This window comes from Xyrauchen texanus, chromosome 1, assembly GCF_025860055.1.
Source record: "Xyrauchen texanus isolate HMW12.3.18 chromosome 1, RBS_HiC_50CHRs, whole genome shotgun sequence".
NCBI lineage: Eukaryota > Metazoa > Chordata > Actinopteri > Cypriniformes > Catostomidae > Xyrauchen > Xyrauchen texanus.
In genome coordinates, this window is record NC_068276.1 from 22238136 (window position 1) to 22255421 (window position 17286).

Genomic DNA, 17286 nt, shown 5'->3' on the forward strand with positions numbered 1-17286 from the left:
AAGCAAGCAGAGTCATGCTGTACCATGCAGTGAAAAAGCCCCATTAGATAACCACTCTGTACAATTGTAATGAGCAGAAAAGCATCTCAGAATGCACATGTCGAACCTCGAGGCAGATGGGCTACAACAGCAATAGACAGTTCCACTTCTGTCAGCCAAGAACAGCAAGCTGAGGCTGCAGTGGGCACAGGCTCACCAAAACTGGACAGTTAAAGACAGGAAAAACATAGCCTGGTCTGAGGAATCTCAGTTTCTGCTGAGGTACACAGATGGTTGGCCAACTGTTTTTGCCAGTGTATGTTTCTGCATTAATGGTGCCCTCTGTGTAACACTAACAGTGCCATATGATTTGAATGTACAGTATATATAAAAAATAAAATATAATTCACAAGGAAAAACATCAAATAATGTGATGTTGTATATAGTGTTTTCAATATAGCACAAGGTGACTCGAATTTACAGATCAATACTTTTTGTTTTTATACGCATTTTCAATACTCTCACAACTTTTTCGGAATACTGTAGCCTAAATTGAATATAAATGTACATATTACAATAAATACGATAGTATACTTACTTAAGTATAATTATTTAGTCATTTATTAATTTATTATAACAGTCTTACATCCACAAAACAAGTGAGTACTGTAAATCCCATCCACATAACTCGACCGGTTTTCACTTCCTGATCCCTGCGTTTCCCAGAATGTCATTGTGTAGAGCGGGAAATGAACTGCTTAAATAAACAGGCTAAATACGGGCAATATCCTGCCGGAAGCTATGACCGGTCGGATCCGCTAACCGGGCCATTTAAAATAATTCGAAAACGAAACACTTTAATCCTCCCCTCTATTGCGTCACCTCCTTAAAAGAGCTATTGGCCCTCATTTCGCCGCCTACGGCTTACACTACCACTATAGACTACAGAAGTATAAATCATGACCAGGCACGTTAGCACTGCAGACAACGCTGTAAACAGCTGCACCATAATTCTTTTAAAGGCACTTGCTTTGCGTTTCTCATTTCGAGTAATTTTATAAAATAAAACATTATTAAAGGCAAATGGTTTACTCCGAAATTATAAATGGAAGCATTTGGCCTGATTTAACTGTCGAGGAAAAAGCATCAGTTGACTTCCAGATGCCAGCTGCTCTTATGGACAACTTTGACAGGGGAAGTCCTTTCTCACAAAGTGATTCTCAAAGTCCTCAAGACTGGGTAGGAGATGAATTTATTGCTAATTGAATTTAAGTATACTATGAATTTGAATAGTAGTTAATCCCATTATATATATATTATATATTCATTCCTTCTGTATGTATGTATTGATGATCTGTTGGTGAATATCTTCAGAGCATACAGTCAGATGGCCATAAACATCAGCGGAGAGAGAAGAACAAAGATGCAGCTCGCAAGACTCGTAGAAAACAGACAGAAAAGGCAGACATATTGCATGAGGTCAGTATCTATAAGAATATAAATACAGATGTGTGTATTTATTTGTATATACACCGATCAGACACAACATGAAAACAACCTACAAGGTACAAACCTTGATTGTTCAGCTCTGGAAAAAATTAAAAGACCACTGCAAAATTCAGTTCAGTTCAAATCAGTTTCTCTGGATTTACTATTTATATGTATGTGTTTGAGTAAAATTAACGTTTTGTTTTATTCTATAAAACATTATCCCAAATAATCATCAATAGTCATTTAGAGCATTTATTTGCAGAAAATGACAATGGGTCAAAATAACTAAAAAGATGCAGTGTTTTCAGACCTCGAATAATGCAAAGAAAACAAGTTCATATTCATTTTTAAACAACACAATACTAATGTTTAACTCAGGAAGAGTTCAGAAATTAATATTTGGTGGAATAACCCTGATTTTCAATCACAGCTTTCATGCATCTTGGAATGCTCTCTACCAGTCTTTCACATTGCTGTTGGGTGACTTTATGCCACTCCTGGCACACAAATTCAATCAGGTCTGTTTTGTTTGATGGCTTGTGGCCATCCATCTTCCGCTTGATCACATTCCAGAGGTTTTCAATGGGGTTCAGGTCAGGAGATTGGGCTGGCCATGACAGGGTCTTGATTCAGTGGTCCTCCATCCACACCTTGATTGACCTGGTTATGTGGCATGGAGTATTGTCCTGCTGGAAAAAAACTATCCTTAGATTTGGGAAACACTGTCAGAACAGAAGGAAGCAAGTTTTCTTCCAGGATAAACTTGTACGATGCTTGATTCATGCATCCTTCACAAAGACGAATCTGCCCGATTCCAGTCTTGCTGAAGCACCCCCAGATCCTCCACCTAGTCGTCTAATGGTTAGACAGAGACCTGGAGAGGCCTTCAAGCCACAGTGTCTCACACTCACTGTGGAATTTGATGGAGGATCTGTGATATCTGGGGGTGCTTCTTACATCAAATTTATAGATGTCTGCATAGATGTCTGATCTTAAAGCTCCAAAATTATTATTAGAAAATAAGCAGCTTTTCAACCATTTAGGTCTTCTTCAGGCAGAGATGAAAGTATTTGCCTGCTGAAGACCTATTCGAAATGTTGCTTTTTTCTAATAAAATGTTGAGCTTTAATATCAGTGTGTGAACATCTAGCCTATTCCCATTCTACGTTTGTTATATTTTGTCCTGCACCTGTAACCAACTTGGTTTGCGCAGACCTTACAAATGTTTTTTCTTACTAATAATAAACACTTAAAATTATTGTAATTGCACAACTGGTACCCTTATTATTAATGAGTAATGTATCATTTCGCAAGGAGGTTGATAAAGATTTGTGGCATAGCTTGGAACTGTCCAGTGTGTGTGTGTGTTTGTTACATTAAAGCTGTGTCTGTAATTAGAAGTCTGTCAGTGTGTGGAGGAGAGGGAGAGCAATAGTATTGCACAACCTTTCCATGCTGACAGCCATTTCTGGGAAACACAGTGAATGAGTGAGACATCTCTCATTAAACATAATTGTAATTTGGGTAACCTCAAACAAGTAGCAAAACTCTGGTCTTCGTGCACATACATATTTCACGATACAAATGTAAATTATTAATTTAAGTTTTTTTTAAATAACATGTTATATATATTGTACACCCCTTTCACTTTCAGTTTCTGTTCTGAAAATGTACAAATCTTGGACTTTCCCCTGCTGTCCTACCCACTAATCACATCTGGAAATCTGTCTTTTGAATAGAAGTGGGCGTGATTTGTGGGTTTAATTTTTTTTTTGTCTGAATTCAATGCTTGTTTGTATGTGAGAAAAACAGATGATTGGTAAAACTTGCTTTAAAACTTTTGCTCTCAAAGTATGACACTTTTGGTTACTTTGTAACTTCTGCATTCCAGCTGAATAAATTTCAATATTATCTGTCTAAATAGGAACTCCAAACTCTAGAGCAGTCAAATGCTGCATATGTGAAAGAAATCGATGAACTGAGGAAGGAGCTTCAAATCTACACCACTGCTTTGGAACAACATGAACCTCATTGCACTAAACTGTCCGTATGTGGACCATCACTACCCATTAGTGTTGGTCCATCCACAGCAACACCCCCTACCTCAGATTTCACCTTTGTGTCTGAACCCAACCCCTTGCAGGACGTTGAATTATTATTGGCCTCTCCACATAATGCAGTAGACTTCTCTATAACAGACCTCCTTGACAGCAGCGATTGGTCTTCTTGGGACTTTTGAATGGTGATGGGAGCTTACAGCAATTTTGAAACATATGACAAAATGAGATGATATATCAGTTATGTTGTAACATTGTCTCACGAGAATTTGTCACAATACTACGAGGTGGCCAATACGTACCAAGTCATACAACTTAATTTGTATGAAAACGTATGATTATAAATCAACCACATGCTTCACATATGCTTCGCAAATGCATGTTTGGAACCTGGAAGTGTTGCTTTCTTCTGTATTACACATCAAGGCTTTGAAAGGGACAGTTCACCCAAACATTTTTATTCTCTCATCATTTCCTCACCCTCATGTCATCCCAGATGTGTATGACTTTCTTTATTCTGCTGAAAACAGAGACAGGTTTTTAGAATAATATTTATGCTCTGTTGGTCCATTCAATGCATGTGAATGGTGGCCAGAACTTTGAATCTCCAAAAAGCACATAATGGTAGCATAAAAGTAACCAATATAACTCCAGTGGTTTAATCCATTTCTCCAGAAGCGATGTGATAGGTGGGAGTGAGAAACAGATCAATAATTAAGTCATTTTAAAATAAATAAATAAATCTCCACTTTCACATTCTTCTTTTGTTTTTGGCTATTCACATTCTTTGTGCATATCGCCACCTATTGGGCAGGGAGGAGAATTTGTATTACAAAGGGATTTAAATATTGATCTGTTTCTCACCCACATTTTTGGAGTTTAAAAATCACAAAAACAGAAGAAAGTCATACACATCTGGGATGCATGAGGTTGAGGAAATTATGAAAGAATTGTAATTTTTTTGGTGAACTGTCCCTTTAACATTAACATCATGATTTTGTTTGTGCTCTGGAAAGGGTAAGGTGTTAAAATTAGATTTAGGGATGGGTTTTGGTCAGTGGTTAAATTTACGAAAACCCAGTTTTGGATTAACACAGAACAAACACCACAGAACTCCAAGACCACAGCGGAATTGTCTCTCATTAGGGGGTGTATAACTTCAGTATAAATATAAACTCTATAATTTCCTGCAAATGAACTCATACGAATGGTACGAGTTGGTACGAATTCGCCACATCATAATATTGTGATGAGATCAGATGAGATCTTAAGAGATCAGGTTGTACGTTCTTATTTGGTGACATGCCTTACACACAGTGGTGTAGTAGTGTCTGAAGAGGTGGGCATACTGTGAATTTATGAAGGACCCCCCCGCCCACACACACATTATATACTGTACATATGTAAAATGTGCAGAAATATATAAGGACCCCCCCAATTTAATTTTGTTAAAAATTACCATGTTTCTTGCTGGCATGGTATACAGAACACTACTAAGAACAATGGTATGGTGACTTGATGTTAAATATGCATTTAAATGTATATGTCTTATTAATGTTCCTTTCATTTGGGGACTATAAAAATGATTCTAATTAATAAATTAATTAGGGCTGTCGATTTAACGTGTTAATGACGTGCGATTAATTTTACAAAAAATAACGCGTTAAAAACGCATTTAATCGCAATGCTTTCCTGAGATATTCAAGCTTGTAGTACCACCTGTTTACTCCAGAGGGCAGTAAGTGAAATTTCAGCTGTGTGAACAACACACAGTTTATTACAGTGAACAAAACATTAACAACACTTCAGTGGACACACACAAACATGCGTTATGTTGTTGCATTTAAAACACTTGAAGGAGCGCAAATACGAAGAAAGGGATCTCAAGATGTGTTTAAAGATTGAGTATTAAACTATATTTAACTTGACCCAGTGACCTAAACATTTTACTTTTATGACGCAACACACCCGAGATGCGACACAAGCATGTCTGACGCAGGTCGTACGGTCTTTACCTCACAAATATTTAATTACCGGTTAAGGAGGTGTCTTTAAACTATTACACCGTTTTTACCCAGTCAATCTTTATTTAAGAAACATGCTCCCTGAAATAGATCCACTTTGCTCCTTCTGTAATGCTGTAGATGAATCCCCTCACCTTTTTTGGGAATGTGTCCACGCTGTAGTATTTTGGAGAAAATTTTGTTTGTTTGTACATACCTCTATTTTAACTAGTTTTTCTTTGCTTTATAAAGATGTTTTATTTTGTTTTCACAGTTTTGTTTAGTTATATTTAGTTATTTTTCTTGCCAAGTATTTATACATAAGTGTAAATTTATGTCTATAAAGCCCCTATTTGCACTTTTTTGTAAAGACTTTAAAAATAATTTTCTTTGTACCTCCAACAACTCCAAAGCATTGAAAAGCATTGCACTATGTAATGAATATAATGTCTTGGCATTACTGTAAAATATATCTGTAGTATTGTGTACTATGTACCACTGGCTTGTTTCTAAAAACAAAAAAATGTCTGAGGCAGGTGTTCATTGACGGATCCTTAAACAAGGATTGCCATCATATCAAACAGAGTTGAAAGATATTTGGTTTGTTAAATGAAGCTTAACATTGTCTTTGTGTTTGTTTTTGAGTTGCCACAGTATGAAATAGACTGGAATGTCTTAAAGTCAATATTAGGCAAAAATGGCAAAAAGAATACAGCTTTCTCTAGAAACTCATCAGTGAATCATTGTTTTGAGGAATGAAGGCTATACAATGCTTGATATTGCCAAAAGGATTTTATACTAACATGTTCACTTCAGTCTTCAAAGACAAAGGACAACTCTCTCTAACAAGGAAAGAAAGAGATGGGGAAAGGTCAGATGTACAACTAAAGAAGAGGATAAGTACAGAGTCTCTTGTTTGAGAAATGGATGCCTCACATGTCCTCAGATGACAGCTTCATTGAATTCTACCCGCTCAACACCAGTTTCATGTACAACAGTAAAGAGAAGACTCAGGGGTGCAGGACTTATGGGAAGAACTGCAAAGAAAAGCCACTTTTGAAACAGAAAAACAAAAAGAAATGGTTACAGTGGGCAAAGAACAGACATTAGACAACCGATAATTGGAAAAGAGTGTTATGGATTTTAACCCCATTGAGCTTTTGTGGGATCAGCTAGACTGTAAGGTGTGTGAGAAGTGCCCGACAAGACAGCCACATCTATGGCAAGTGCTACAGGAAGTGTGGAGTGAAATGTCACCTGAGTATCTGGACAAACTGACAGCTAGAATAACAATGCTCTGCAAAGCTGTCATTGCTGCACATGGAGGATTTTTTCAGAAATTTCAGATTTTTTTTCTCCAAATTGTAATAGTAATTTTTTTACGTATATATATATATATATTAGACTGAACAACTTTCGGGTCAAAGCCTATCGTTGTACTGGCGACCATACATATCACTTATTTTAGGTGGGCATACGCAAACTCTTAAGAATGATAAGTGGGCAAACGGTGTATGCATGTATATGCCCAAAACTACTGCTTACTATAGGCCTATACTGCAAACATCTCCGAGTCTTTCTGTTGTGTTGAAATGCAAATGGTGCTAAAATAAATAGTTCTTTATAATTTATTTAAACTATATTTACAAACGCAATGATTGAATTTACATGTTGTTCAATTCCAAAATAAAGGCATTACAGGATCATGGCTTGCTGAGTCCATTTTAACGTGCATTTTGATCATAGGCTATATTCATACATTATATTTTAATAATTTCATGTGTTATTTATTGGAATATACATTTATGGATAGGCCAGTGGATCCATTAACTATTTAAGGTAATTTCTATAAAACTGCATGCGGAGGCACAGCAGTTGGGGATGCTCTCCCAATAGCCAAAAACGTCACATTTCGTCTTTAGGTGTAGGTCAGCGGCACGTCGTCGAACTCATTTGACAGACCTCGGGTTCAAAATATAATTAAAGATCATCGGATACAGCGACGGGTGCGCGGACGGAATAACGAACGAATGAAGCTGGAACAATGGCCAACCTGACAGTCCCAAAACACAGCAGCTAATAGAGGGGGAAGAGAAAGGAAGTCTCTGGTAGAAAACAGCTGTCGGATGAAATAAAACAAGACAACGTGTAGATTGTATAGTCGCTTAAACGGTGAATTCAGTGGGACATAGTAACCATAACATTGCGATATCTAGCAGCGGGTCGCGTAAATGTACGAGTAAATAAATATATAAATAAATAAGAGCGTGGCGAGCGTCATCTGCAGTGTGTAGCATCTACATCTACTTGCACCACCTGAAGACAACGACCGACAGTGACTGCTAGGAAATAAAGGAACGGCGGAAAACCACGAGCTATACCAGCGGAGAAGAAGGGCGGCAGGCAACATCACGGAGACGGTCAACGTCCTTGTGATAGCCTACAAAAGTAATTGAACAGCGGGTTCTCGTGTTTGAAGGGGTGTCAGTGCTGCAGCGGCCGCCGTGATGCTGTACACATAGGCAGGTTTGAAGCAGTTCATCCCCGCCCTGTGTGGATCCGCCGTGAGACCGAACCGAACCCACGGTACATTAACGGAATATAGGGGGACGTTGGAAGGCGAAGAACTATTGACTGGTAACGTGACAATAACCTTTAATAATAAGCGATGTATTTGTACATGTGTGGAGGAGATATTTGACAGGATTAACATGGAATAATCTGGTCCATTATAGCAGCATGTTCAGTCCATCCGAGGTTTAATACGGCACCGATGTATGCATCCAGTCTATAAATATTTAAATAAAGACCAAAATAGGCCGATGACTTTCTGGTGACGACAGTACGGCAGAGAGGTCTTTATTTGAGCAATTTATGTTCACCATAGTGTCTCTTCATGACGATATAAACAATTACATCCACCCCTTGTTATTTCCGATGCTATTTTGGGGGGATTCAAAGTAACACAAGCACTAGACAAATTGAACACCAAACGTTTTTTTCCATCCAGGTTAGTTAACGTCTGTCTTTAGTCCTTCCCTGCTCGTTCATTTCCATTTTTTTTCTCCAATTCAAGAAAAATCTTTTAAGTCATTAGCAAGGTAATAAGACTATAAGGTAAGAGCCGACCCACGCCACTGGCTTTCCCTTCTCGAACAAGCCTCTGCCGAGCACCACCTTTGCAGCGATGGAGACCCCTACGAAGCTACCTCCATCGAGCCCATCATCCCCGACCACGGGCTTCTCTGTGCCGAGCGCGGAGAAGGTAGACGGCTTCCCCCGCCGCTCGATGCGCCGTGCCCGGCAGCGACGGTCCCATAGCTCGTCACAGTTCCGCTATCAGAGCTCCCAGGTGGAGCTGACGGCGCTGCCCTTACTTAAAGGTAAGTTACTCTCATTGGTACATGAGGTGCTTTGCTTCTAATGAGATGTTATAATTATGAATAATAATCCATTTCTCAATATATATACAAATATAGGGTTATCACACCCAAGGGCATGTAATTTGGCTTGAAGCATTTACATGTTTCCATTGATCATGGTATAAACATTGGGTAGGGGTGTACTTGCTTGTTTTGATCATTTTGATTATCCCCCCTGGAATCTACGCCCTTGATTACGTCCATGTTGATACCTTCTTGAGCATCCTTGAGAGATCTGTATTGATATTGTAGACCTCCATGAGGACCCTATATGTAACTAAACATTTCTAAGGAACACAGTAAGACTGCTCTCCTTATGGTTCTTGCTTACAAGCATAAAACCTAAAGATCCATATAGATCATGTGTTATCCAGTTTGCATCTGTGTCCTTGTCTGGGTCAAATTCTTTGCCGGTTTGGGAATCTTTATGGTAAAAACATCAAGTATATTATCAGGATAAACTGACAATAAATGCCTATGTATATTTTCATGACCTCTTTACTACCTGCATGTCCTCCCCCTGAAGTGACAGAGAATGTGCACACTTAAAAGCCAGGGAAGCAGTACTATTGGACACATTCATGGGAAGTGAAATAGTTTGACGTAATTTGATGATCCACAATTCTGATATCAATGATATACTTTTGTGAACAGTTATTACCTTATAAAGTCTTTAGCATAAGCGGCATAAGACCACATTTTACGGCCCTCACTTTCATATGGGTCCTAAATTTAACTCATGATTCTCACTTATGGATATGATTAATTTTCTTACATAGTGGAATCTTCTGAGCTAGATTCACAGTGAAGTAGGATTTGGGGACTTCAGTCTCCAGGAGACATTCCAGCTGTGGGTGTGCTGCCAGTTGGGTCCAGAGTGAGCCTCTGTCCTGTTTAACCAATCCAACTTACCAGCTTTTAGTGTTAATCAACTTCCAGCGGACTATTTACTTTTACTACATTTTGCATTTGATTAAACCCTTTCACTGTCTGTAGATTCATCTAGCTCAGGATTAGTTTTAATCCATAAATGTATTCAAAGGTACAGATCAGTTGTGGTGCAGCCGTGCTGTGTGCTTATGTTTCATTTATTCTGATTGATTAATTGTACTTCAACCTCAATTTCATGCTTATTAAACCACTGACTAATGTTACTCATCAAAAATTATCCTGTAAACTTGTATGATTCAGTTCAACATGGTCAGTGTACTGTATTGACCATGTTGTCTGTTTCTACCTTGAGTAGATCCTGTTCAGTCTTCATTTTTTAATTGTTCTTCATCATAGAACTCCTGAAATATGTGATATGTGACAGTGATTATAAAGAGGAGAACTCTCTATTTCCAAAGCTCCTCCATAGCCAAAAAAGCTCAAGTCATATACGATACAAATTTATATAACTAAATATATAACACATCCGATTTATGTCAAACATAATCATTGCAACCTCAAATAAAACACCTAGAAGTATATAAATTATGAGTGCGTGGATTTGCAAGTGTTTTATCGGTGTTAAAAAAAACGCAAGGCATTTTTTTACTAACTTAACTTTAGATGACCAACTACTAAACACATAAACATGTTCTCTTTGTATGACCTTAGAGCTAAAAAATAAAGTGATATAAACCTCAGGTTTAGAACACAGATGCAGTAGCCACTAGTGTACAGGAGGACCCATTTCTCAAGATTGCCCATGTCTTGCATGGACAAACATTAGCCATTTCAGAATTTTGTAAATACATTCTCCTGTTCCTGCCACTGTTTTTCATGTGCGTTAATGCAGAAATGCAGGGTTTATTGTTGTGACATGTATACCTGCCACTTACATCAGCTCCATTGCTGGTACAGTATGTTTAGATGTGACATATATAATGTCATTTCAACACAAGATTAGTTCAGTGGAGCATGATCGAAATCACATGATATAGTGCTTTTGAGTGTTGGATTGGTCTGAGGGCTGATTTACTGTATATTTGTGAGTATCTACATATGTCTGTGTGTGTAATGGAGAGTAGGTGAAAGAAAACAGCTGAGACACCATATCATTCCAAAACATGTTCTGAGTCTTTAATTGCTTGACCAGCCAAAAATGTGATAAACGCTTGTGCTGTCAGGTTTGCTTGTCTTAATTTTCAGTTCCAGTGGAAGACTGAAGATTGCTAATGTTGTGAGCCATTGCTGATATTTTGATTCTAATTTTCAAACCTTGAGATTTTTGTTAGATTGTGTAATTGTTTCCACCTAAACCTCAGCACTTACTTGACTTCTAGTCCTCATGAGTTTGTGAGTGTGTCTCCGTAAATAGCTGCCCCTGCCTGAGGGAGAGTGTCATCCACATAGACACATAATGGGTAGCTCAGATCACGCTGCCTCACTAGCATTGTGACTCTTCTGTAGACCTTTAACTTGTAGTTTCAAAACACTCTAGAGTTTATAAATGGTGCTGTTCTAGAAAAAAGTGTTTGGGAACTTTTAAGGATAATTGAATTCAGTTTTTGGTATGTTTGTTAATTTTTATCCATGACAACGAATCTGTTGAATCTGATTGAAAATGCATCTATTTCTGTTTGAGAAACTGATTTTTAGTGTGTGTGTGTATGTCTAATTGTTCCTTCAGTGTCCAGCTGGACAGGGCTGGTGTAAGGTTACAGTACACAGAAGGCCTGCTCCTTCTCTGGCCTCATCCGATCAATAAAGAGGGCAAGAGAGGAAGAAGCAGAGAATAAAAGAGGGAGTGAGTAATTATATAGACAAAGAGAGGACGAGAAAAAAAATGCTATTAGAGAAATGGAGAGAGAGAATTGGATAAGCATGTGAAGCTGTAAGTGGTAAGCTGTAGAGTGGTGTACAGTGTAGATATGGGAAATTATTGTCAAGATAAAGACAAATTTTGTCTCTTTGAAAGAAAGTGAAGAACCCAATGGAAGTTATATATATATATATATATATATATATATATATATATATATATATATACAGTATATCAGTGGCAGCCAGTGCATTTTAAGTCTAGGCCTTCAGTATGCTTCATGCCATTAAGAAACACTGTTTCACAATTAATAAGACACCTTATGCCTATGGACATTATACATTACGTCGCAGCCAACTAATAATACCAATTGACATTTTAAAAACCTAGTCCACGCACGAAAGCCCAAACAGTCAAGGTCTAATATCAGGAAAAAGCTATATAATAATAAATGCGATTTAAATGTTGTTAAATGTAAATAATAATATTTGTAAGGGTACACGGTTAGGCTATATCTCAAAACCTGAACCGGCACTGAATGCACCAGCCAGCCGAATTTACACTTTGAAAACTCCTAATGTTGCTATAACAATGTAAAAAGCACTTACCAATTTGCTCGAAATGAAAATAAGCATGTTTACATCTCGGGTTTTCACATCCATAAGGATCACTTTCTTAATGTTGGCAGCGTCAGTGATGACAGCCGACTCATCAGCTTACACTCTTCGATTTCAAATTAGGCTAGTTTGAGATGATAAATGGTCTGCACTTGTATAGCACTTTTTTAAGCTTAGAGGTTACCAAAGCACTTTACACTGTGTCCCAATCACCCATTCACACACACACACACTCATACACCAATGGCAGCAGAGCTTATATGTGAATATTCCCAACACTCTGACAATGTATGGGATATGTGATATTTATCATATTTCTGAAATATCTAAAAGACATGTCTTTATTAAACTAAAAATCGATGGAAAGACATGTCTTATTGGTGAAATTAAATGACAGGTACATTGAGTGTCTTTTTCACCATTATTTATTTTCATTTAAAAGCAACATAATTTATATTGCATCCACTTTATAGAAGTGAGAACTGTTCAAATTGAGAGCTTTATTTGACTCCTCCCCAGACTGCAACTGCCTGCTCTTGTCTACTTTCAAGTCGAGGCGTTTCAAAACGAGCCTAGAGCCTAGACATTAGCGCCATCTTTGATTTTTTGATGGGAATGACAACTAGGTTGTGCTGGACAGACTTACAGTCTCTTCAATGGGCTTTAAAGTGTTTTTGGATTGTTCCTCAGACAAAATATTGATAAAATATCTGTCAAAGAACATTCAGTATACAAAGAACTCCAGACAACATGAGTTGTGGAAAATCAAATGCAATCTAGGAGCTTTATACCATTCATGCCATTGAAGATATGGTAAGTCTATCCCTCAGCCTCATTGTCGTTCCCATTAAAAATCAAAGATGGCGCTAGCGTGAATAAGGTCTATTATGTACATCACTTAAAGCGTGATTGTGTCACTCAAGGCCAGCTAGAAGGCCTGGACTGGGACTTATCCTAAAGACCACACCCATCAAGAACAAATAAATAAATCTGGCAGATGAATCTGACAATCTGACATTAAATGCCCATCAAAGTCTTCTTGCAAATCAGTCCACTATCGGCCATATCTGGAAAAATTTCCAGTCATGACAGTGCAGCTCCTATCTACTTGAATGGAGAAAGACCAAATTCTCAAAAACAGTTGGTCAAGATTACGATCAAAGAACATATCAATCAATAAAATGTGATAATCTTGGAATCATAAATTGTGCTTCTTTACCTCAGATCAGGGGTGGACTGGGAAGAGATATCAGCCCAACATTTTTTGGGGGGTGGGTGTGGCTCTCCTTTTCTGCATTTTGCTGCCCCCTTCGGCATATCGTGGTTCCGTTTTGTGTCCCGTTCTTTATAATGCGGCAGCTCTTTTCAATTTAGTCACGGTTCTCCCGATGGCCAGTCCGCCCTTGATCGGCCCCAAAATGAGTCGGCCCACCGGGAAAATGCCCAGTATGCCAGATTACCAGTCCAGTCCTGCCTCAGATTATGTTAAAGCACGTTTTTACCGGCTTGTATAGCTAATACGCATGCTCGTTCTCGAGTTTATTTACAGGTGATGTCTGTATTTAAAAGGTGATTGGCTCTTTTACCTGTAAGGCAGGAATTCTTTTCTACATCCGTTGACCGTTGGGTGCTTGAGCTTCTTAGTTGGGAGTTCCAGTTTTTCCCATTAATCGCTTGTAAGCAACAAGGAATAAATTATGATTGGATAAACTTTTCTTTTTTTGCTATTCATTTGTAGGTGTGTATCATTCACATACATTTTCATAGTGTGTATGGTATTAATTTATTTCATTACAAAACAAACATTTTATTTAAAAAACATTTTTTTTTTTAAATTGGTGACTTGGACCGAATAATTAAGAAAAGCATTTTATGGATAGTAAATTTATGAACTCCTTCAATACTGTTTAAAAAGCATCCCAGGATGATTCCACAAAAGTTGGTTGAGAAAATGTCAAGAGTATATTCTAGACAAAGGGTGACAACCCTGAAGATGCTAAAATATAACATAGTTTTAATTTATTCTAGATTTTTTTAGTCACAACACTATTCCTATAGTTACATTTCTGTTCTTCCATAGTTTTGATGATTTTACTATTATCCTTAGATGTGTAATAATAATAAAGAATGAGTAAGTGACCCTAAACTTTTGACTGTTAATGTATACTTCTTTCCTGACAAAATGCATTTATTTCTTTCTAAGGAAAGAAAACAATATGCAAATATAACATTTATTAAAATTTTCCAAGCAAAGCTTTCCACAGTATAAAGATAGAAATGCACTGAAATAGCACCAATTCAAGTAACATTAAACATTTCCCAAAGTGTAAGTGGGAGGTTGACTAATTGAAAGAACAGGTTGCAAATTTAATGCAATGCACATTAATCTCTTACACCCTCATCTTCCACAATATTAATCTGCCAGCAGGCTGTATCTATCCTATTTGCTATATCCTACAGCAATTGGAAACCGCATTAATTTTCGCAACACTCAGCACATGTCAAGCTTTGAAGTTTGAACTCCACGTGAAAAGCGCTACAGAGAACGGCAAGGTTTGGAATGGCATACTATCCATACTACTCTATATGGCAGAAATAGTAAGAGTAGTATGGTAGTATGCCATAACCAACACAGACAGTGTCTTGTTCTGATTTTAGCATTGGCACTGCCCATGTAATGATTCTTCATCCGAATTGTTTGGTAATCATTAGCTTTGAAAGATCAGCACCAATTGGTTCAAAGTTTAAAATGTCCATGAGTGGGACTTGACATGCTTTAAATTTTAATTCCACCTTACAAAGGCAGCAAAGTACTTTATTTTTGTCACAAGTCCCATCTAGGTCCTTAAACATTTAAAATGAACAATGTGTTAACATGTTTATTTTTACTGCTCTAATATTTACTAGAGCTGTTGAAATGAATGTGTTAATGCATGCAACTGTTTTGCATGCGATTACAATAAACTGGGCTCAGAGGCGTACGATCAAACCAGTGCGATCTGCATTCGTGCTGCTGTTTACCAGCAGACAGGGACTGAATCAGTTGTAATAATAAAGCAGCTGCTCAAATAGTCTTTTCAATACTGCAATGTCCTTTTTTGTGGTTGTTACAAACATTGAAATAATCACAAAATAAAAGTTTGAGGTGTGGCTGATTTGATATAGCGATGTTTGCTGACATCAAACAAAGAATGTATAAACTTGTTAGTCCACAGGAGCCTTCTCCCATTCTGTTCATTTTCACCACTTCTGGGAAGTGGAAGGGCTAGGTTTTTAGAACCTTCTATTCTTGATGGACTCCCATGCAGCATTGAAAAACAATATGGTGGCACAAATACTGGCAATCGCAAAATCAATCAAAATCAATCATTTTAAACATATTAAAATGACATTATGAGATTAACAATAAACAATTTGTCCTCCAGTGCATCTGCTGTGAAGTGTAAGTGGCATTTAAAAAAAAGACAACTTAGTCAGTACAGAAAGAACACACATGCGAAAGGGTCAAATATGTTCATTTCATATTTCATGACATGACTTTCTAGTATTTTAAATAACAAAACACAACCATGCAACATCACAGGTTATTATACTGCTACTCTTATTAACACTGTAACAAATTGAGATACTTTTCTCTCAATAAATATTTGTAATACATTAAGGTAGCCTGCTGTTAGAGCATTACTTAATGGATATTAGAAAAATAATAAGTATTTTTTAGCATTAGAGCATTAGAGCATCCTTTACTAGTGTTAAAGCTTTCAGTTTTATTGGAATTGTCGTTTTATATAACTTTATTTATGTGCCTTTCTAGCAAACTGTCATCTTTAGCAAGTGAAAATATTATTTTGATTTGAATAGAAAAATCTCATGTGAAATGTGGCAAGGGTTTTATGTTTTTTTGTTTCTTTTTTAGGTGGTTTTTGGTGTCCCAAAAATAGATCCACCCAAATCATCAGCCACCCAAACATAGTAAGAATTATTTAGCAAGAGAGGGAGTTTTGAATCATGCTGCCACAGATAGAGAGAAAGATGGAGCATGAGCATGAGAAGAACTAGGTAGAGGGATGACATCATCTCTCCTACTCTCTCTGCTATGCTTTCTTTCACTATCATGCATCTCTCTCTCTCTCTCTCTCTCCCCCACTCTGTCTCTCCACTGTTGCTTATTGGCCACTCTATATTTAGCAGCTTTGCATATACAGTACAACATTAAATTGTGTTTATCACAGCGCTTGCAAGTCTAACTGATATCTGTCTTTTACCATGTCAAAATGAATGATTCATACAGGAAATTGTTGCTTTTTACACACAATTTAGTTTCTCTCATCTGAGTGTTGTGATTGTGTCATGCTCTCTTGGACCCTACCCTTTCTCTGATTCCTACAAGCAAACACACACACACACACATGCACACTCACACACAGTTACATAAGAGCCTCTTTTCATCTCTCTTAAATCCTTCAACAGACTTTATTTCAGTTTTTTAAATGTTTCTCCTTTTCTCTTTGTCTCTCTCCTATGACCTACCTACTTAACTCTACCCCTCTTGATTGACTTTATCTAAGGCAGACTGTGAAAGTTAAGACTAATACATTTTTAATAGGGAATAATTGTATGAAGTAGCATGCTGGGACTGAAAAAGGACAGAGAGGGAGACAGGGAATATTTCACATGCAGAAATACAGGAACAGTAGAGATGTACGTTTTCGGATGAATGGACTGGATTATGATGGTTATGAGGCTCTGTGTCTACAGAGGGGCCGAGATGGTGCATTTTAAAGATAGCACCCACTAATCCTGCTAGACACCTACATTCCTTTCTCATAGCATCCAGACCATCCTCTTTAAAATGATATGTGTTATCATACTGTCTACTCTACAAATAATAGTGTCTGTGTAACTCAAAATAAATATGCAATTGTGCTGTTGTTTTTGGGCATAAATTTACAAAAAAGTATACAAAGT

At 37.4% G+C, this 17286-nt stretch overlaps 2 protein-coding genes across 2 annotated transcripts in view; both read left to right on the forward strand.

The window, feature by feature from the left end:
* Nucleotides 1-1079: 1079 nt before the first annotated feature.
* batf2 (basic leucine zipper ATF-like transcription factor 2) lies at nucleotides 1080-3809 on the forward strand. The gene is made up of 3 exons (XM_052136276.1): nucleotides 1080-1218; nucleotides 1354-1458; nucleotides 3395-3809. The coding sequence occupies exons 1-3, from the start codon at nucleotides 1141-1143 to the stop codon at nucleotides 3707-3709; spliced, it is 498 nt and encodes a 165-aa protein (XP_051992236.1). The 5' UTR covers nucleotides 1080-1140; the 3' UTR covers nucleotides 3710-3809.
* A 3658-nt stretch (nucleotides 3810-7467) lies between these two features.
* The window catches only part of ppp2r5b (protein phosphatase 2, regulatory subunit B', beta), a 37192-nt gene continuing 27373 nt past the window's right edge, over nucleotides 7468-17286 (forward strand). The window contains exon 1 of the mRNA XM_052136265.1: nucleotides 7468-8913. Coding sequence (XP_051992225.1) covers nucleotides 8718-8913 — 196 coding nt within the window. The 5' untranslated portion in view covers nucleotides 7468-8717. The remainder of the gene's footprint in view (nucleotides 8914-17286) is intronic.